Consider the following 18,405-nt stretch of genomic DNA (forward strand, 5'->3'; position numbering starts at 1 on the left):
TATTTTCACATTGGTCATGTTGTGTAGAATTAGAATGAATGGGAGGAACCATAAGAAAGAAAAAACAAACAATAAAAGAGCAAATAGTCAGCTTCACTGTGCATTCATAGTTCTTTCTCTGGATGTGGATAATATTTTCCATTATGAGTCTTTTGGAGTTGTTTTAGGTGCTTGCATGCCTGAGAAGAGCTAAGTCTGTCAAAGTCAGTCATCACACAATGTGGCTGTTACTGGGTACAATGTTCTCCTGGTTCTTTTCACTTCACTCAGCATCAGTTCATGTAAGTCTTTCCAGGTTTTTCTGAAGTCCAGCAGCTAATCATTTCTTATAGCACAATAGTATTCCATCACATTTATATACTACAACTTGTTCAGTCATGCTCCAATTGATGGGCTTCCCCTCAATTTCCAGTTCTTGGCCACAACAAAAAGCTGTTTTATTTTTGTGGATGTGGATCCTTTCCCCATTTTTACGGTCTCTTTGGGATACAGCCCTAGAAGTAGTGTTGCTGGGTCAAAGGGTATGCACATTTTTATATCCCTTTGGGCAGATTTCCAAATTGTCCTTCAGAATGGTTGGATCAGTTCACAACTCCACCAACAATGAAATTAGTGCTCCAGTTTTCCCACATCTTCTCCAGAATTTATAATTTTCCTTCTCTGTCATGTTAGCCACTCTGATAGGTGTGATACGGTACTTCAGATTTGTTTTGATTTGCATTTCTCCTTAGGTGACTTTTAAATGACAAAAATTTCAATTAGTGGACAGATAAACATTTGAAAGTAACTTATTTTACCTGATTGGGCCTTCATTTGTTCTTTTCTCTTAAACCATCTTCTTTACATTTTAAATACTTGGTCTCCCCAATAGGCACAGGCTGAACAAGTTGTGGTATATGAATGTAATGGAATAATTGTGCTATAAGGTCCAGGGGCTATTCACACAGTCAGATCCAGGTTACTTATACTTAGAGGAGCTTTGATTTAATGCATTTCTGATGTGCACAAGCTTACTCCTTCTTAGGCAACCTAGTGACCCCTCTGCTCATAGGAGCATACCATATCGATACCAAAATTAGTAAGGACATTTGATCTACAGAGCTCAATGCAGCTCCAGACTCCCAAGGTCTTGATATCTGCCAGCATCATCCTTAGTGTAGCTGGGATTACTTACATGCTCCATCATGCCAGGTTCAATCTAGGTCATTTTCTAAGAAAGTAGAAGTTCCGTTGGCTAAAGAGCACAGCATGAAACTGAACACACCTCCACTAAAATTGAATTTTTTATCAGATTTTAGAGCAAATACACTGGAATCACAACATCTCAGTTAGAAGGAACCCCAGGAGATATTTGTTCCAATACATGCCTGAACAAATATCCTCTGTACAACATACTTGACAAGTAGTCACCTAGCCTTTGCTTAACGACCTGTAACATCATATTATTTCTCTGTAAAATGAGGCATAAATTATTTGAATATTTCTTTCCAAACAAAAGGATTATTTCCTATTTAAATTTTTTAAAAATTGTTCCTTGTGTTATGTCAACTTTTTGGAATTTCTGCTTGTTAGAGATAGTACTCAGGGGAGAAAAAGGTCAAACTGATACTGGGGACAGCTTTGCTGAATTTTAGGTAAAACTGAGTGAGCCCTGGTCCTATGACATATTATCCTATGGTGGTGATGTCCTAAGGATTTTCTGAGGGACTTTCCACCATTTAAAGCCTTTCAGGGTGTTTACCGACAATTGACAGTACCAAGGGGAAAAGAAAAAAGAATTCAGCCTCATTTTCCTTGAAGAATTACTATAAAGAAAAAAAAAAAGAAAAGTATAGATGAGGACACAATCCAGAAAGTCAATATTTTTCTCCCTCCATTTGGAAAGCCCAAACCTTAGATCTCAGCAACCTAGCTTGTGCAGTGGGTGCTGCCACATCTTTAGAGTTCAGAGTGGGTGTCTTAATGGAAGCTGGAGCAGCCTCAGGAATACCAGGGACATAACACAAATAATGCCTTGTCCTGATATGAGGCAAAGAACGATGCGCAGCAGTAAGACCTGGGAACATCAAGGCCACAGTAACGATGATGATACGTCTGGCACAACCAACAATTCTTCATCAAATACCAAGGTCATCTGTAGTAAACTGGCCAAGAGGCCAATAAGCCTTGTATGCAACATGTCCTGGGGATCTAAAGTGATACTACCACTCTTCCAGTACCTCAGTATTCCCTGGGTCACCCACCCAAAACTCTCTCTCCCTGAGAACCTTATCAGGGGTTTAGAAACTTGTGTGGAGTTGCTTCCCCTTTGTTCTTGAGGGGCTAAAAAAGTCTTTTTCTCACCACAGTCCAGGGACTCATAAATAACTCAAACCAAGGAAATGCAAATTTACCATAGTGATGGTTTTATTTCCAACAGGTACCATCCAATAATGCCACGTGTTCACTGATCCCTGAAATGTGTGAACCAACCCAGACTAAAAGAAGTCTACCAGTTGAGAGAAAGTTGAATTATTTCACCAGAACCCTTTGAGGGGGGAAGAACTTGAGGTCCTAGAGACTTTGTTCTAAGGAAGGAATGTGTAATAGCTGATTTTTATTAAATTAAGTATTCCTGGAGATTGGATCACAGAAACACTGTACTAGAGAGACCTTTCCAAAGTGGCACTGATTTGACACAGCCATGGTTTCTGGGAGGAAGGAAATGACCTAGGCTGTTAGGTGCATGACAATGCAGCTGTTGATTAGCAGAGGGCAAACATCTTCTTCCCCTGATAGGGGTGAATGCTATTTTTCCAGATGGAGACTGAGGGCCACTTGAGTTAGGTGGGAACTCAGCAGGGCATAGCTGCCTTCTCTTTACTTAGAGGGAATCATATGATTCTGTTGGTCAATAAGCATTAATTATCTACTTTGTGTAAGGCACTGTGCTAAGCGCTGGGTATACAAAACCAAAAGTAAACCAGTTCCTGACCTTGAGGAGCTCATAATTTAATGGGGAGACAACATGAAAACAACTCTATATGAACAAAATATATAAAAGGTGAGCAGGAAGTGATCAACATAGAAATCCCTAGAATTAAGAGAGATCAGGGGCTTCTGACTCATGTGAGCAACAAGACGGCAAATATTTGTTTTTCTGATTCCCACACTTCTCAAACCTTCCCAGAATAGAAATTTACATGTTAAAGCTAAAGCAACTTCACCTGTTTCCATGATTTAAGAGACCCGGAATCCAAAAGGTTAAAAGTTAAACACCCCAAATCCAGGAACTGATCTTCACTGGCCCTGTGCTTACTCTGCACCCCACCTCCCACACTACTGGCAGTGAGAATTACTAGCAGACTTAGAGACATGACACAGGTCTGTATCAAAACCTATCTGTATGCCTCATGTCACCTTTCTTCCAGCAGGGAGGGAGACCCTTCCAGTGCCACAGAGACCCTGGCTCCAAATTGTGGAAATTTCCTCAGGTCTCAAAAGCCAACTTGGGCTTCAGGAACAAAAGCCTGTTGGGGACTGCAACCTGGAAGCACCAATGCTGCAAAGCTCTGAACCACCAGTGCCAAGAAAAGCAGGTTCTGAAGTGCTAGTGAAAAATATTCAAACCAAATGAAAAACCGCTCTAAATCACTAATAAGGTGAATGTAAATCAAAACAACTCTGAGGCTTTACTTTATATCCCACAAATTGTTAAAATGACAAAAAAATAGAAAGTTACTTTTGGAGGGGTTGTGGGAAGATACACATGCTAATACATTGTTGGTGAAGCTGTGAAATGATACAACCATTTTGGAAAACAATTTGGTAATGGAAATAAAATGACTAATATGTCCATTCTCCTTGAACCAGAGACTCCATTGCTGGGATTATATGCCAAAGAAGCCATTGATTAAAAAAAAAATCTCCCCAATACTCTGACATATTTATAGATGCACTTTTTGTGACAGGTAAGAACTAGAAGCAACATAAATGTTCATTAGTTGGAGAATGGCTAAACAAGTTGTGCTACATGAATGTAATGGAACACTCTCAGGCTGTAAGAAGTTATGTGTATGATGACTATATAGAAGCATCGAGTAATCAGTCAAGAAAACAATATGCACAGTAACTACAATATAAACAGGAAGAACAACACACCAAAAAAAAACCCCAAACAAAAGTAAATATAACACAATTTATAAAGTGGGACTCAAATGAGGAGATATACGTGTGAGGTCTACAGGTGCATTGTATATGTTTTCAGATTTTCCTAATGTATCAATCATTTGTGTTGACATTTTTCCTTACTCTTAAAAATACTATTTTTCACAGAGGATGGCTTTCAGAGAAGGGGAGGCATACATGGGATACAATGGTGATGTAAGAAGCAGAAAACATCAATAGATAATTTTTTAAAAAGAGGCATTGGGAAAAACTTCTTGTAGAAGATGGGACTTTAGTTGGGATCTGAAGAAAGCCAGGAAAGATAGGAGATTGAAGTGAGACTTTTTCTGCTCCTCCCGAAAGTTTCAATGTCCTGAAAGGATTCTCTAAGCAACAACCTTTCCCTACCCTCCACTATTTTCGCTTAAACAATAAATAAAAAAACAACAACAAAACGACCCTCTCAGACATTCCTACATCAGATACCACTCCATAGCCATGTGGAACAGGATGTTCAGAGCTGTCTCTTCAATGAGTTAAGTCTGGTGGAATCATGGCATGCAATCAAGCATTATGAAATCATGACTTCTGGAAAGGAGGCTCTTCATATCTCTTGCCAAACATTCTGTAATTTTTTTTTGTTTGTTTCATTGCTTGTCTTATGAACTTCTTTAAAAGAAAACTCATTTACTGAGATCTTCCAGTCAAGATAGGTGTCTAAATGGGAGGCAGACTACCCAACTTCTGAATGCCTACTGCAGCACAACTATGAAGTTCACACCAGATTGACTAATTGTTAAGAAATCCAATGAGATGGCTAATAGGGAAATGTTTGCATGATTTCACATATATAACTGATACATTGCTAGCCTTCTCAATGAATGGGTATGCAAAAGAATGCAAAAATAAATAAATTTTAAAAAATCTAATGAGGAACCTTAAGTGACTTCTACCCTAGCTGGAAGACCAAGGGCAATAGGAAATTCAGTTGCCAGAAAAGCCTGTGCCAGCCCAGGAGAGTATAGCCTCCTAGTATGACTAGAGATGCACACAGCTCATTATAAGGCTACATTTCTAGAGGCAGCAAGCGTGGAGCCACCCCAAACCTTCCCCAAAACCCTAGGGTGGTGCCTTGGAAGTTCCTGGTAGTAGAAGCTGGCAGCGGGCAGCTAGCAGTGAACAGTGCTGTAAGTGCTCAGACTAGAACATCCTTGGCCCCAAGGCTCTAAATTCCTAACACTGTCCTTAAACATCAGAAGTGGCCCTGCATACCCCAAACCCTGAACTTGAATTATCTGGGGGGAAGAGTGAAGAGGTGTAATCCCAGGAGACAGAGGTTGGTATGAGAAACCAGGTGACACAGAGTGAGAACAAGAGGGGCCAACCACCCCAACCAAAAGTGCAGCAGGTGGTGGAGTCTAGCCCTGGGAAAATTCAGGAATTGAATAAATAAAACAAAGCTAGAGAGAAAACTGAAAAATTAGCAAAATGGTGACAATTTTAGAAATTTCCAGAAAGGAGCAAATAAACTCATAAACACTTGAATCAAAAACCCTAAGAAGGCAAAAAGACTTTCCATAAATACATGAGTATACAGAGGAAACAATGCAGGAAACTAAAAAAAAAAAGCTATGGGAGACAGGACTAGAAGGAGAATTGCCTGAAACAGAAACTAGTGAACCTAAATCAAATAACAGATTCCCTGAAAACTAGAATAGACAAAACAGAAATCAATGACTCCATAAGACAGTAAGAAATATTGAAACAAAATCAAAAGACTGAAAAAAAGATGACATAAAAATGATCTATTAAACAAGTCAAGGACAGATAATATAAGAATCATTGAACTCTCTGAAAATCATGACCAAAAAATAATTTAAAAAGTACAGATCCTATATTTCAAAGAATAAATGATAATTGGCCAGATGATTAGAGCCAGATGGCAAAATGAACATAGAAAGAATTCACTGACCATCTCCTTAAAGAACCCACTAAAGCAAAATCCTAGGAATATCAGTCAAAATTGAGTTCTCAAGTCAAAGAAAAAAAAATACTGACATCTAGAAAAAGCAGTTCAAGGTATCACAGACCTGGCAGCTTCTACAGTAAACGAAAGTGGATCCTGGAATGCAGTATTACAAAAGGCAAAAGATAGGATCTTACAACCAAGAATAAGAACCTGCCCAAATGAGTAGAATCCTACATGGGAAAAAGGTGGACCTTTAGAGAACTTTCAAGCATTTTCGATGAAGAAACCAGAGCTGAGTAGAACTTTGAAATACAAGCATAAGAGTGAAGAGAAACATAGAAAAGTGAAACATTTGGGCAAGTGGAAGACAGATAATGATGTAGGGTTACCATACTACTAGAGGGAGAAAAAAGGTGCCCCTTAATGTCCTCGAAGAGTATTGAGGGAGTAGAAGTCCCGGGGAGGACCGATTCTATTTTGAGGTCTTGAAGGGTGGAAAGAGAAGGGAGGTTTGAAAGGACTACACTAGTCTAGAAAAGAGGAAGAGGGGGATGTAACTTATTTCATAATTGGGATATGTGTTTAGAGGATACAGTCATAAAGGACTGGGAGGAGTGGACACTGGATGAACCTCATTTATCAGTAATGGACAAAGGAAGTTGGAATATGAACACACACAGAATCTGGTGTATAAATATATCAGTCTTGACAAAGAAAAGAGCTGAGATAGAGGATGGGAAAGTGATTAAGAGGGAAAATAATATCAGGCAGGGAACAGTCACAGGTAAAACAAATTGCCTATACTGAAGGGAGGAGTAAAGGAGAAAACAAAATAAAGACCTGGGGGTCCACTGTTGAGGAATGTGTGAACACATTTTGGTATATGAATATAATGGAAAATAACTGCACCAAAATAAAATGAAGAGATGACCTCGGAGAATCTTGTGTATTATAAACTGATACAAAGTTAAGTAAACTGGACCAAGAGAACAATAATACATCGACAGCAACATTGTAAAGAAAAACGACTTAAGAATTAAAAAGGTTTAAGAATTTGATGAATGCGATGACCAACCATGTCTTTAAAGGGCTTATGGCAAAGCATATCTAGCTCTTGCCAGAAAGATGATGGAAACAAGGTGAGGAGACACATATACTTATAGGCATGCCCACAGCACTGATTTGTATTGCTTTATTATGCTTGTTACAAGATTTTTTTTTTCCTTTCTCTTGATTTCTAATGGGGGGAGGGAAAAAGCATTAGCAATAGAGATACCCCTCCCCCCAAAAAAGGGGGTCTACTGAAGCCCTTCTAAAAATGCACAGAGAACAGAAGGAAGTCCAGAAGATAATCAGAATAGTTTTGAAAATTATGTCTAGGAATTATATACTTTAAAAAGTAGGTAGGATGAAATGGAGATTCAGCTTTCTAGAGGAATCTTTGTGTTTTACTGTGTATATAGAAATGCTTTTCACTGTTTTAAGCTAGGAATAAAAAGAACAAAAATTAAATTTTAAGTCTACTGAAAATTTCATGGCTGGACAAGAGTGCTAATTAAAGCCTCCAGATTGATGACATAATATTTTCATTCTAAGATTGCCTTATAAGGAATCTCTAAAGGAGAGACAATAGAGAAACTTGAGGGAAGTGACACATGCCTGCTTTAGGAATTTGGGGCAAGAGTTAAGGGAGACTGATTTCTAGGAAATACAAATCAATGTATAAAAACAAAGTTTAAGATCATGAAATGTTAGTGACAACATAGAAGACAAACAGAACCTGTGCAGAATTTTTACCTTTCAAACTGATATGGAATAACTCAATTTTTGCCTTCTACATGTTATAATTTTTAAAGTTCTATTTAACTATTTGTAGCAAATGTAATTTCAGCTAAAGTGATAGCTTCTTTCATTGTAGTGTGCTTTTTCACTGACAAACTGAACTTACTAGAATCTCTCCAATACCAAATAAACCATTAAGGGATTTTTAGTTCTGTGGTTTATTCTGATCATCTACTTTCAGTAGATTAGTACCTTGTACAATGATTAATGAAGACAGGTAAATGGGTTGTTTTGAAGTTGTTTTTAATATAACTGCAGTATTTTATGGCATAAACCTTGCCATTATGTGACTATAAGTTTATTTGTTTGTTTTAAGCAATCGGGGTTAAGTAACTTGCTCAAGGTTACACGGCCAGTTATTTCTGGGTGTGGTACTGAGTATCAGAGGCCAGATTTGATCCAGGTCATCCCGACACTGGAGCCAGTGCTCTTACTCGCTGAGCCACCTGGCCGCCCCTAAGCAATTGGGGTTAAGTAACTTGCTCAAGGTTACACGGCCAGGTGTTTCTGGGTGGGTGCTAAGTGTCCGAGCCTGGGATTAGATCTGCAGGTCGTTCTGACACTGGAGCCGGTGCTCTTTCTCGCTGTGCTACCTGGCCGCCCCTACGTGACTATAAGTTAAACAAATTCTTGTACATGTAATTTAACTAAAGAGAAATCAAATAGGTTAAGTGCAAATTAAAAGAATTTACAGGACACTTCAAATTCATAGAGCATTTTCTCAAAATGATCCTGAGGTGGGTGAAAACCTTTGTTTTCAGTCAGAAACCCTGAGATACAAAGAAAACTAAGGACTCAAAAATAGTAATAAAGTATTGAAAACATTCACTTCTCAAAGTATGCTTGAGATTTTTTTCTGAATGTTAAGAAATCTTCTTGTAAGCAGTTAATATAGTGTGTACAAAATTTAAAATGACAGTAAATAATCATTTTTAATTGTTTACTATGTGTTAGATGTTGTGCTAAGGGCTGTGACAAAAACAAAAAGCTATTGCTGCCTTCAAGGAGTTAGCATTCTAATGGGTGAGATAAACTGGAAAATAATGAGGCATATATATGTATATACATATGAACACATGTGCACATACATACATAGATATAATGTATATGACTGATTGGCTTTTACTGGCTATATGACCATGGTCATTTAGCTTCTCAGTATCCTAGGCAACTCTTCATGATTAAAAATGACAGAGTGGTTACTGTCCTGCATCAGTGATGGAATTTCTACATCAGAACGCCAGGAAAAGTTACTGAGGGCACAGTTTTGTTCTGAGTAAAAACAAAATAGGAGACAATATGGTGGGCTGAATAGAATATTGGATACTAGGTCAGAGAACCTGGGACTCAGTCTAGACTATGCCTATTACCCATATGACCTTAGGCAATTCACTTAACCTGGGGGGCTGGGAAAGGTCAATTTTCCTTTTTTTAAGGCCAATTAACCTTTTTCCCCCTGGTTTTGTCTTTTTTTTTTTAAATTAATTTTAGTTTACATCATTCATTTCCACAAGATTTTGAATTATTTTCTCCCCATCTTTGCCCTACCCACCACCCCAAAATGTGATCCCACTGTATATCCCCTCCCCCAATCTACTCTCTCCTATATCCTACCCCATCCCCTCTCTGACTTTTGAGTAGGGCAAGATGGATCTCTATTTTACCCCAGTGCCTGTATGTTATTTCCCACTTGCATGTAAAAAAAATATATATATATACATACATACACACACATATATATATACATATGTGTGTGTGTATTTTTAAACATTTGATTTTAAAACTTTGAATTCCAGATTTTTTTCCCTTCCTCCATCGTCACCCACCCTTACTGTGAAGATAAGCAATTCAATATAGGTTGTACATGTGTAGCTACACAAAAATTTCCAAAGTGGATATATTGTGAAACACTGACTATATATCCCTCTGTCCTATTCCACCCCCTTCTATTCCCTTTCACCCTGTCCCTTTTCAAAAGTGGGTGCTTCCAACTTCCCTCCCCCCCGCCTGCCCTCCCTTCCATCATCCCCCCTCTTATCCCCTTCCCCCCCCCCACACACACACTTCTGCAGGGCAAAATACCTTATTTAGTGTGCATGTCATTCCCTCCCTAAGCCAAATTCAATGAGTAAGGTTTTTTTTCCTTTTTGCTTTACTGTTCTTCCCCTCCATTTTAAGTTTTACCCTACCTCTTCTATATGAGACAGCTTACCATTCTCTCTCCCCATCTCCTCTCATCATATTCCTCTCACCTCTCAATTTCACCTTTTAAGTATCATCCCTTCCTATTCAATTGGTCCTGTGCCCTCTATGTATACATGTACACATATACACATATACACACACATTTATATTCCCTTATACTATTCTCATACTGAGAAAAGCTTCATAAGTTACAATTATCATTTTTTCATTTAGGAATGTAAATAGTTCAACTTTGATTAAGTTCCTTATGATTTCCCTGTTTACCTTCTCATGCTTCTCTTGCATCTGAATGTCAAATTTTCTATTCAACTGTTTTTTTTTTTCATCAAGAATGCTTGAAAGTTCTCTATTTCATTGAATGAACATTATTTTCCCCTGAAACATGATACTCAGTTTTGCTGGGTAGGTGATTCTTGGTTTTAATCCCAGCTCCTTTGCCCTCCGGGAAATCATATTCCAAGTCCTTCAATCCCTCAGTGTAGAAGCTGCCAGATCCTGGGTTATCCTGATTGTTTCCACAATATTAAAATTGTTTCCTCTTTGGCTGCTTGTAATATTTTCTCCTTGTTCTGGGAATTCTGGAACCTGGCTATAATATTTCTAGGAGTTTTCTTTTTGAGATATTTTTCAAGTGGGATTGGTGGATTCTTTCAACCTCTATTTTGCCCTCTTGTTCTAAAACATGAAGGCAGTTTTCCTTGAGAATTTCTTGGAGGATGATTTCTAGGTTGTTTTTGATCATGGCTTTCAGGTAGTCCAATAATTTTTAAATTATCTCTCCTGGATCTATTTTCCAGGTCAGTGGTTTTTCCAACGATATATTTCACATTGCCTTCTATTCTTTCATTTGTTTGGATCTGTTTAATAGTATTCTGATTTCTCATAAAGTCACTAGCTTCCATTTGCTCCAATCTAATTCTGAAGGAATGATTCTCTTCAGTGAGCTTTTGAGATTCTTTTTCCATCTGGAAAATTCAACTTTTTAAGGCATTCTTCTCCTCATTGCCTTTTTGGGCCTCTTTGCCATTTGAGTTTGTCTACTTTTTTAAGGTGTTATTTTCTTCAGTCAGGTTGTTGACTGTCTTTTCCTGATTTTCTTGAATCGTTCTCATTTCTCTTCCCAATTTTTCCCCCTTAAGTCTCTTACTTGGTTTTTCAGAATCCTTCTTAAGCTCCTCTATGGCCTGTAACCAATTCGTATTTTTCTTGGAAGCTTATGGTGCAGGGGTTCTGACTTCATTGTCCTCCTCCTATTCCATGCTTTGATCTCTTTTGTCCCCAAAAAGATTGAATCCAGAGTCAGATTGCTGTGCCTGCTTTGCTTCCTCATGTTGCCACTTAATTATTTGACTTTTGAGTTTTTTGACACTGTAGAACTCTGCTTCCAAAGAGAGCTTTGTCCCCAATCGCTGGGGTTTTTGCAGCTGCCAGAGCTATTAGTTGGGTGCCCTCTAAGAAGCCTGCACTGGTTCTGTCACGCTGCATCACGCACCCCAGGACCTCCACTCTAGACAGCAATCCAGATCCAAGCAGATTAAAGCAAGAGCAATTACCCCTTACAATGGTTGCTTGTTCCTCCTACAATCTGCAGGCCAGGAACTCTGAAGCAGCCACACAGCAGTGGTGGCAGCTGCACCTCAGCCACTTCTCCCTCCGGGGGCAAAGGCCAGACTCCATTCCCAAACCCCATGTTCCCACAAAGTCCACACTGAACTCTCACGTTGTCTTTGGCATTTATGGGTTGATAATTCTGGAAACTGCCACAGCTGCTGGTGATCCACTCTCCAGAAGTCCCTCCAGCTGGGGCTGGTTGTGGCCACCCTGAGGCTAAAACTGCAGACACAGATGGGGCTGGGCTTGACTCCCAGTGAGGTGAGCTGGACCCTTCCTGCCAGCCTGTCTTCAGCAGGAGGTTTGTTTCTCTCTGTCACTTTGTGGGTTCTGTTGCCCTAAAGTTTGTTTAGAGTCATTTTTTTAAATAGGTATTTGAAATCGTTATGGAGGGGGTCTATGCCTCTATGCTGCCATCTTGGCTCCACTCCCCCCCCCCTCCCCGGTCAATTTTCTCATCTGTAAAATGAGGTCAATGGACTAGATGACTTCAGGGGTCTTTTTCAACTATTATTCTATTAATATTACTCTTTTTCTCTTCTGGGGATAGGGTGGGAAGTAACTATATTTGTTATGTATGTCATTGATAAATTTTGTTTTCTTGAATTAAGAACTCAAACTGGATATTTACATCTAAAATATATAGATGTTACGTGATTGCTGCACACTCTGTATTCTATGTAGAAATATTAGGACAGAGAATGGACTAGTGATTTCATAGGCAAAGGAAACTCCTTTAATACAGGTCAGGACCTTCTCCGCAACTGATAGCCTTGGAGAGTCATCCAGGGCAAGAAGAACTTAAGTGAATTTATCTAGGGTCATGGGGCAGTATGTATTAGATGCAGGGCTTGAATACTGGTCTTCCAGACTCCAATACTAACTCTCTATCCACTATAGCTCTTAGGTAAATATTAAAAATCATTAATATATTTACTCTCACATGCAACATACACATTATGTGAATTATCTGTCCTAATCAAACATATATTCATATAACCACAGGTTTCAAGAGAACTGTGACTTTGCTAATGCCTCTTAATATATTAATTTAAAAAATGTGCAAAAGCATGTGAAATTGATTTAAAACATGTTTCAAAAATCCTACCACAATATAAAGGAAGAATTATAAGGACACTTTATTAACAGGATAGTTATTTTTTGCATACCACATTGAAATACTTTTCATAGTTCAACTGTAAGTTTTTCCAATGTTTTGAACTGTCAGAAAGTTTTCTACGTTTGATAAACACTGAAGGAATACTCCAAAGAACACACACTCAAGTCATTAAAAATGCAAATCAAAAAGCACTGAGAGTTTTAGGCTTTTTAGCACAAAACACAAAAGATGCTTCCAACTCATAGAACTGATGGCAGCTATTAAAAGACAGACTAAACTATTCCCCTTGATTTGTTAAAATTGGAAAAACTAAATATTTGGAGGAGGTGTATTGTTAGGTTTGGGACTAATAACAAACAGCTCTTCTCCATACACAGAATTTTGGCTATCTTTCTTGAAAAACAACAAAACAAAACTTTATTTTGTACTGAATATAACATACAGAAGGATGTTTTTTTCCTCAAAACAAGTTTTCCTAGAAGTGAAACACATGTCCCAAAATGCAAACAGTATTAACCAGGTACTGTTGTGGGTACTTTCACACTGCATAAGGTTTTGATATTATGGGCCTAAACATGCTCTGAATTTTTCAGAACTTTTACAACTACCTTCATATAGGGCCCACCCAAAAAGGCAGGTCTATTGTTTCATTCACTGTATTCGAGAATAGACTGGACATAAGAAATATGACTTACCCTACAGGAAAGAAGGGGAGAAGGGTATAAAAGTGAGGGATGACAGAAGGTGGGGCAGACTAGGGGAGGGGGTAGTCAGAAGCAAACACTTTTGAAAAGGGATAGGGTTAAAGGAGAAAATAGAATAAATGGGGACGGGGGGAGCAGGAGAGGATGGAAGAAAATATAGTCTTTCACAATATGACTACCATGGAAATGTTTTGCATAACTATACATATATAACCTATATTGAATTCCTTGTCTTCCCAGTGGGGGGTGGGTGAGGAGGGAAGAAGGGAGAGAAAATCAAAGTTTTAAAAACAAATGTTAAAAAACTGTTGTTCCATGCAACTGGAAAATAAGACATACAGGTAATAGGGTATAGAAATTCTTCTTGCCCTATAAGAAAGTAAGGGGGAAGGGGGGAAGGAGAAGAATGGGGGGGATATAAGAGAGAGCAGACTGGAGAAAAGTGTTATCACTAGGCTTGCTATCTTGGGGTGGGGGGGAGGGAAGAGATGGGGAGAAAATCTGGAACTGAAAATCTTGTGGAAATGAATGCTGAAAACGAAAGATAAATTCTGGAAAAATAAAAAAATATGACTGAAATCCAAATCCACTCCAGGTCTGTACACATTTGGTGTTAGACACTTGTAGTTGTGAATAATACTTGTAGATGTAAGAAATGACTGTAAATAACTTTCCCAGGCCTGTGTTATCCATGATATTAAATTCAGGCACATTAACTAAGGGAAAAGAGTAGTAATGTTATAGACCAAAACAAATGGGAGTGGCAACTTTAGGTTTAACAGAATAGAATTTTTGTTAAACGATACCATACTTTGGAGAACAGTAGATACCCCTTAACCCAAAATCCTATGCATTCCAAACTCCAAATAGTGCCTCTTAGCCCAAATACTTAAAACTTGTCCATGAAATAAAAGTGACCTTTTGGGGGGAGGAAGGATAAGGTGAAGTAGAGATTTGGGAATGGCAGCCAAAGGGAAGATGGCACAGAATTAACACAAGTTAGTAAGTACTTGGCATTTGTGTTTTCTGCCATTAAGTGTCTTTCTAACTTCATGTTTCGGCCTCTCAGCGTAACAAATCTATAAACACAGACCATTTAGAGCTTCCATTTTCTGGAACGTTCCTGTAGATTCTATGTTCTTAGTTATTTCAGTCCTTAAGTTCATAATGGAAGGTAGAAATAACTTCTCAGAGTTCATGAATTTCCTGCTCACCAGATGGCTTTTTTTTTTTGGTCATAAGTGCAGTGTAAACTCTTAGTACATATGGAAATAATCATGCTTGTTATTTAGTTAACCAAGAACCTTTAATTTCTCCCAGTTGAGAGGAGAAAAAATATACCATAAGGCATTTTCTGGGGCTGGGGAGTTTCCTATTAAATACTAAAACTTGCAGCATTTTCTGTAGTCTTACCTTTCTAGTGAGTAATCTCAGTAGTCTGTCCTTGGTCAACTATTCTGAAATTTACCTCCTATTAAACTGTCCCTCAGTGAATGCTTTTCTAAGAGGATATGGCCTGTTAGTTATATGCAATGGATTTCTAAATCAAAAGAAACTTACTGTTGATGAGTTTAAAAATTAAAGATAATATTTTTTTTGTTTGGATTCAAATATTTACCTAAAGTGTTTAGAGCTCAACCCAGAATACTACAGAAAATCAAAGAAAATAAAAATATGGATTGCATTTTTAACTTCCTCAAAGTATAATATATTAACATTAATTATATGGACATGACAAGTTTGTTATTTTTAGTTTTAATAACAGTATTAACTTCTTTTTTTCATTATTTTTTTTAAAGCAATCGGGGTTAAGTAACTTGCTCAAGGTTACACGGCCAGTTATTTCTGGGTGTGGTGCTAAATATCTGAGCCTGGATTTGATCCAGGTCATCCCGACACTGGAGCCGGTGCTCTTACTCACTGAGCCACCTGGCCGCCCCAGCAGTATTAACTTCTAAAAATTGTTTTATGACTTTTCTCTTGAAGGTGAGTTAATTTTCCACATTCTTATACTGTTTCTCCATAAATCCCAACATTTTATTTAAAGAGACAGCTGAACAGGTGAAACACTGTCCATGATAAATAAAACCAGTATAATCTGAGATAAAAAGTACAATGCAAAAATATCTTTAAACATGAAATAGTAAAATGTTAGACAATGAACTTTTCAAGAACATGATATCTGATTTTCTTACAGGCATTATTATTTTAAAATGCAATTTAATTAGATCTACACCATAAATACACAAACTCAATTATAAAGTTACTGGAAAATAAACAAAATTTAAAAAAAAAACTCTTCCTTTCTAAAATATTCAAAAGAAAAAGAGACAAAAATATAAAGTAAAAATTATCTAAAATAAATCATAAAAATAGGCGAATCTTCTTAACTAATGTAAAAATTCACCAAAAAAAAAAACCACTAGTCCTCATCAAATGTAATTTTTTTCCCTTGAAATACTGTAATTTTAGACATCTGTTCTTTTCGTTTTCGGCTTGCTTCCCAAGAAGGATGAAGGGGCTGCTGCAACTGTTGCTTTTTATTTTCAGGCCTTGTATACATATTCCTGTCAAAGTGATTCTTGATCTGAGGTTCATTTTGTTGAAAAGCTAGGTAGGGAAAGAGAGAGGAAGAGAAAAAAAGAATGGAAGTCAGGTAAATCCAACACATCCACTAATGATAATTCAGAAGGAGGTACTATATGTTATTTATGTACACATATGTGCACACCACACTGTGTATACATGCGTAACATACATGTGCACATACATGCAATATAAAACATGTATACATGCATACTACACACACACAGTTCCCGTGTTCAAAGTGGTTACAATTTAGTAGGGAGGAGACACGTACAGAAATAATTAGAATAGTCCAGACCTTTCCCCAACCTCCTCCCTTTCACAGTCGAACATTCAGGAAAAGGTGTTTATACTGGTCACCTCTACACTTTCTTTTTTCTCACATCTCCACCCTTTGCATTCTCTCCTCCTACCGTATCATTCAACTAAAACCATTCTATCCAAAGTTAGCAATGAACTCTTAATTATCAAAGCCTGTAGCTGTTTCTCATTCTGCATCCTTCTTGACTCTGCAGCATTTGACACTGGGATGGCCACTTTCTTTTTCAGTGTTCTCAATTCTCCTCTTTCTTGGTTCTCCTCCCCATTTGTGCTTCTTTTGCTATATCCTTAACTGTGTCTAGCTTCCTAACTGTGGGCATTTCATAAGGCTTCTAGGTTATTTCCCTTCCTATTTCTAAATCAGGGTTATGCTGGGGTTAATTTGACCAGCTTGTGAACGTCAACTGTTAACATTTTCAGGATGAGCAAATGTTAACCTGGAAATCAGCAAATGTTACAAGTCAGGACTTGATTTACTGATTGTCTAGAAAGTGATGAAGAAATATTAATAATGAAAATTAAAAGCGTGGTGTTTTTTTTTTCCTTTTGGAGAGCTAGTTATCAAACATGTACCAACACATGCTGCTCTAATCCTCTGTGACTAAATTGGCTACTATGGTTCAATTATCATCCTAGCAAATCAGTATATTCCGTCCTAATCTCTCTTGTGTGTTCTAGTCCCATGTCACCAGCTGTCCTGTCTACATTTGCAAGTGGATATGCTGAAGGCATCTTAAACTCTACAAAGAAGAACTCTTTAACTTTGTCCTTCTTCTGATGTTGCCATTTCGATGAGGGTACCATCAGGCTTCCAGTCACCAGATGTGTCACTGATGCACAGTGAAGTGAACAGTTCGAGGAGAACATTGCACATAGTAACAGCACTACTGTTCAATGAAGAATCGTAAATGACTTAGCTATTCTCAGCAACACAACGATCCAAGATAATCCCAAAGGACTAACGACAACCATACTATCCCTCTCCAGAGAAAGAACAGATATTGACTGAATACGGACTGAAGCATGCTATTTTCATTCTTTCAGTTTTTTTTAATTTTATTCAAGTCTTATTATACCAAATAACTAATACAGAAATGTTTTATATAATTGTACATGTATAACTTATATCTGATTGCTTACCATCTCAGGGAAGGTGGAGGGAGGGATAGAATTTGGAACTCAACACTTTAAATAAAAATGTTTTTAAAAAAAAGTGCATAGAGGTTGAAGGGACAGGGTGAGAATGGCTGGAGTATTATGAAAAAATGATGAAAAGGTGGCAACTAGACTCTGGAGGTCCTGAGAGTGACCTAAAAAGTCTGTTGATCACTCCATTTTCCTTTAATCACCACTACAGAAAGGGCATCTGCCTGGAGATGCTTAACACTATATGTGACAACTTTATTCCTCAAAACTTTTTTACTAAAAGGAAAAATAAATCCATCCAAAAAGCAGCATTCTTGTCCATGCCAAAATGAGGTGATAGGACAGAACAGAAAGCATGAGGCTATACATTTTGTGTAAAATAATATTAAAATTAAAACTTTTTAAGCTAGAAGGGACCTTAGAGATCATTTAGTCAAATGAAAATGTAATCACATAAATTGTAATGAATATGGAACTTATTCCTAAATATTCAGTATCAAATACATTATTCTTATTATGAGGAAAGGGCAAGTGAATAATTTTCATAACATAAATCAAACAGTAGGATATAAAAATGTATACTTTTTTTTGTAGTAATAGTCAGACTCTTTCAACAAAATCAAAGTGAAACAAATAAAACTACACTTTACCTTTAGAGTCACTGAGATTTTTATTGTCACTTTACAACTTGGTGTAGATAATCCATACATACCTGGAATTCTCTTTTTAGGAAGCTGTTCTCTGAAATTTCTAAA

The 18,405-nt window shown here is 37.6% G+C and overlaps 1 protein-coding gene across 2 annotated transcripts in view; it reads right to left on the reverse strand.

The window, feature by feature from the left end:
* Positions 1–15,601: 15,601 nt before the first annotated feature.
* The window catches only part of SRFBP1 (serum response factor binding protein 1), a 96,092-nt gene continuing 93,288 nt past the window's right edge, over positions 15,602–18,405 (reverse strand). For both annotated transcript variants that reach the window (XM_069087827.1, XM_069087828.1), the window contains exons 7-8: positions 18,363–18,400; positions 15,602–16,207 (exon numbers count right to left, since the gene is read on the reverse strand). In XM_069087827.1, the coding sequence (XP_068943928.1) occupies positions 16,020–16,207; positions 18,363–18,400 (226 nt within the window). In that variant the 3' untranslated portion in view covers positions 15,602–16,019. The remainder of the gene's footprint in view (positions 16,208–18,362; positions 18,401–18,405) is intronic.

Source organism: Petaurus breviceps, unplaced genomic scaffold, assembly GCF_028583685.1.
Source record: "Petaurus breviceps papuanus isolate PSGF00001 unplaced genomic scaffold, PetGlider_PUasm1.0 183, whole genome shotgun sequence".
NCBI lineage: Eukaryota > Metazoa > Chordata > Mammalia > Diprotodontia > Petauridae > Petaurus > Petaurus breviceps.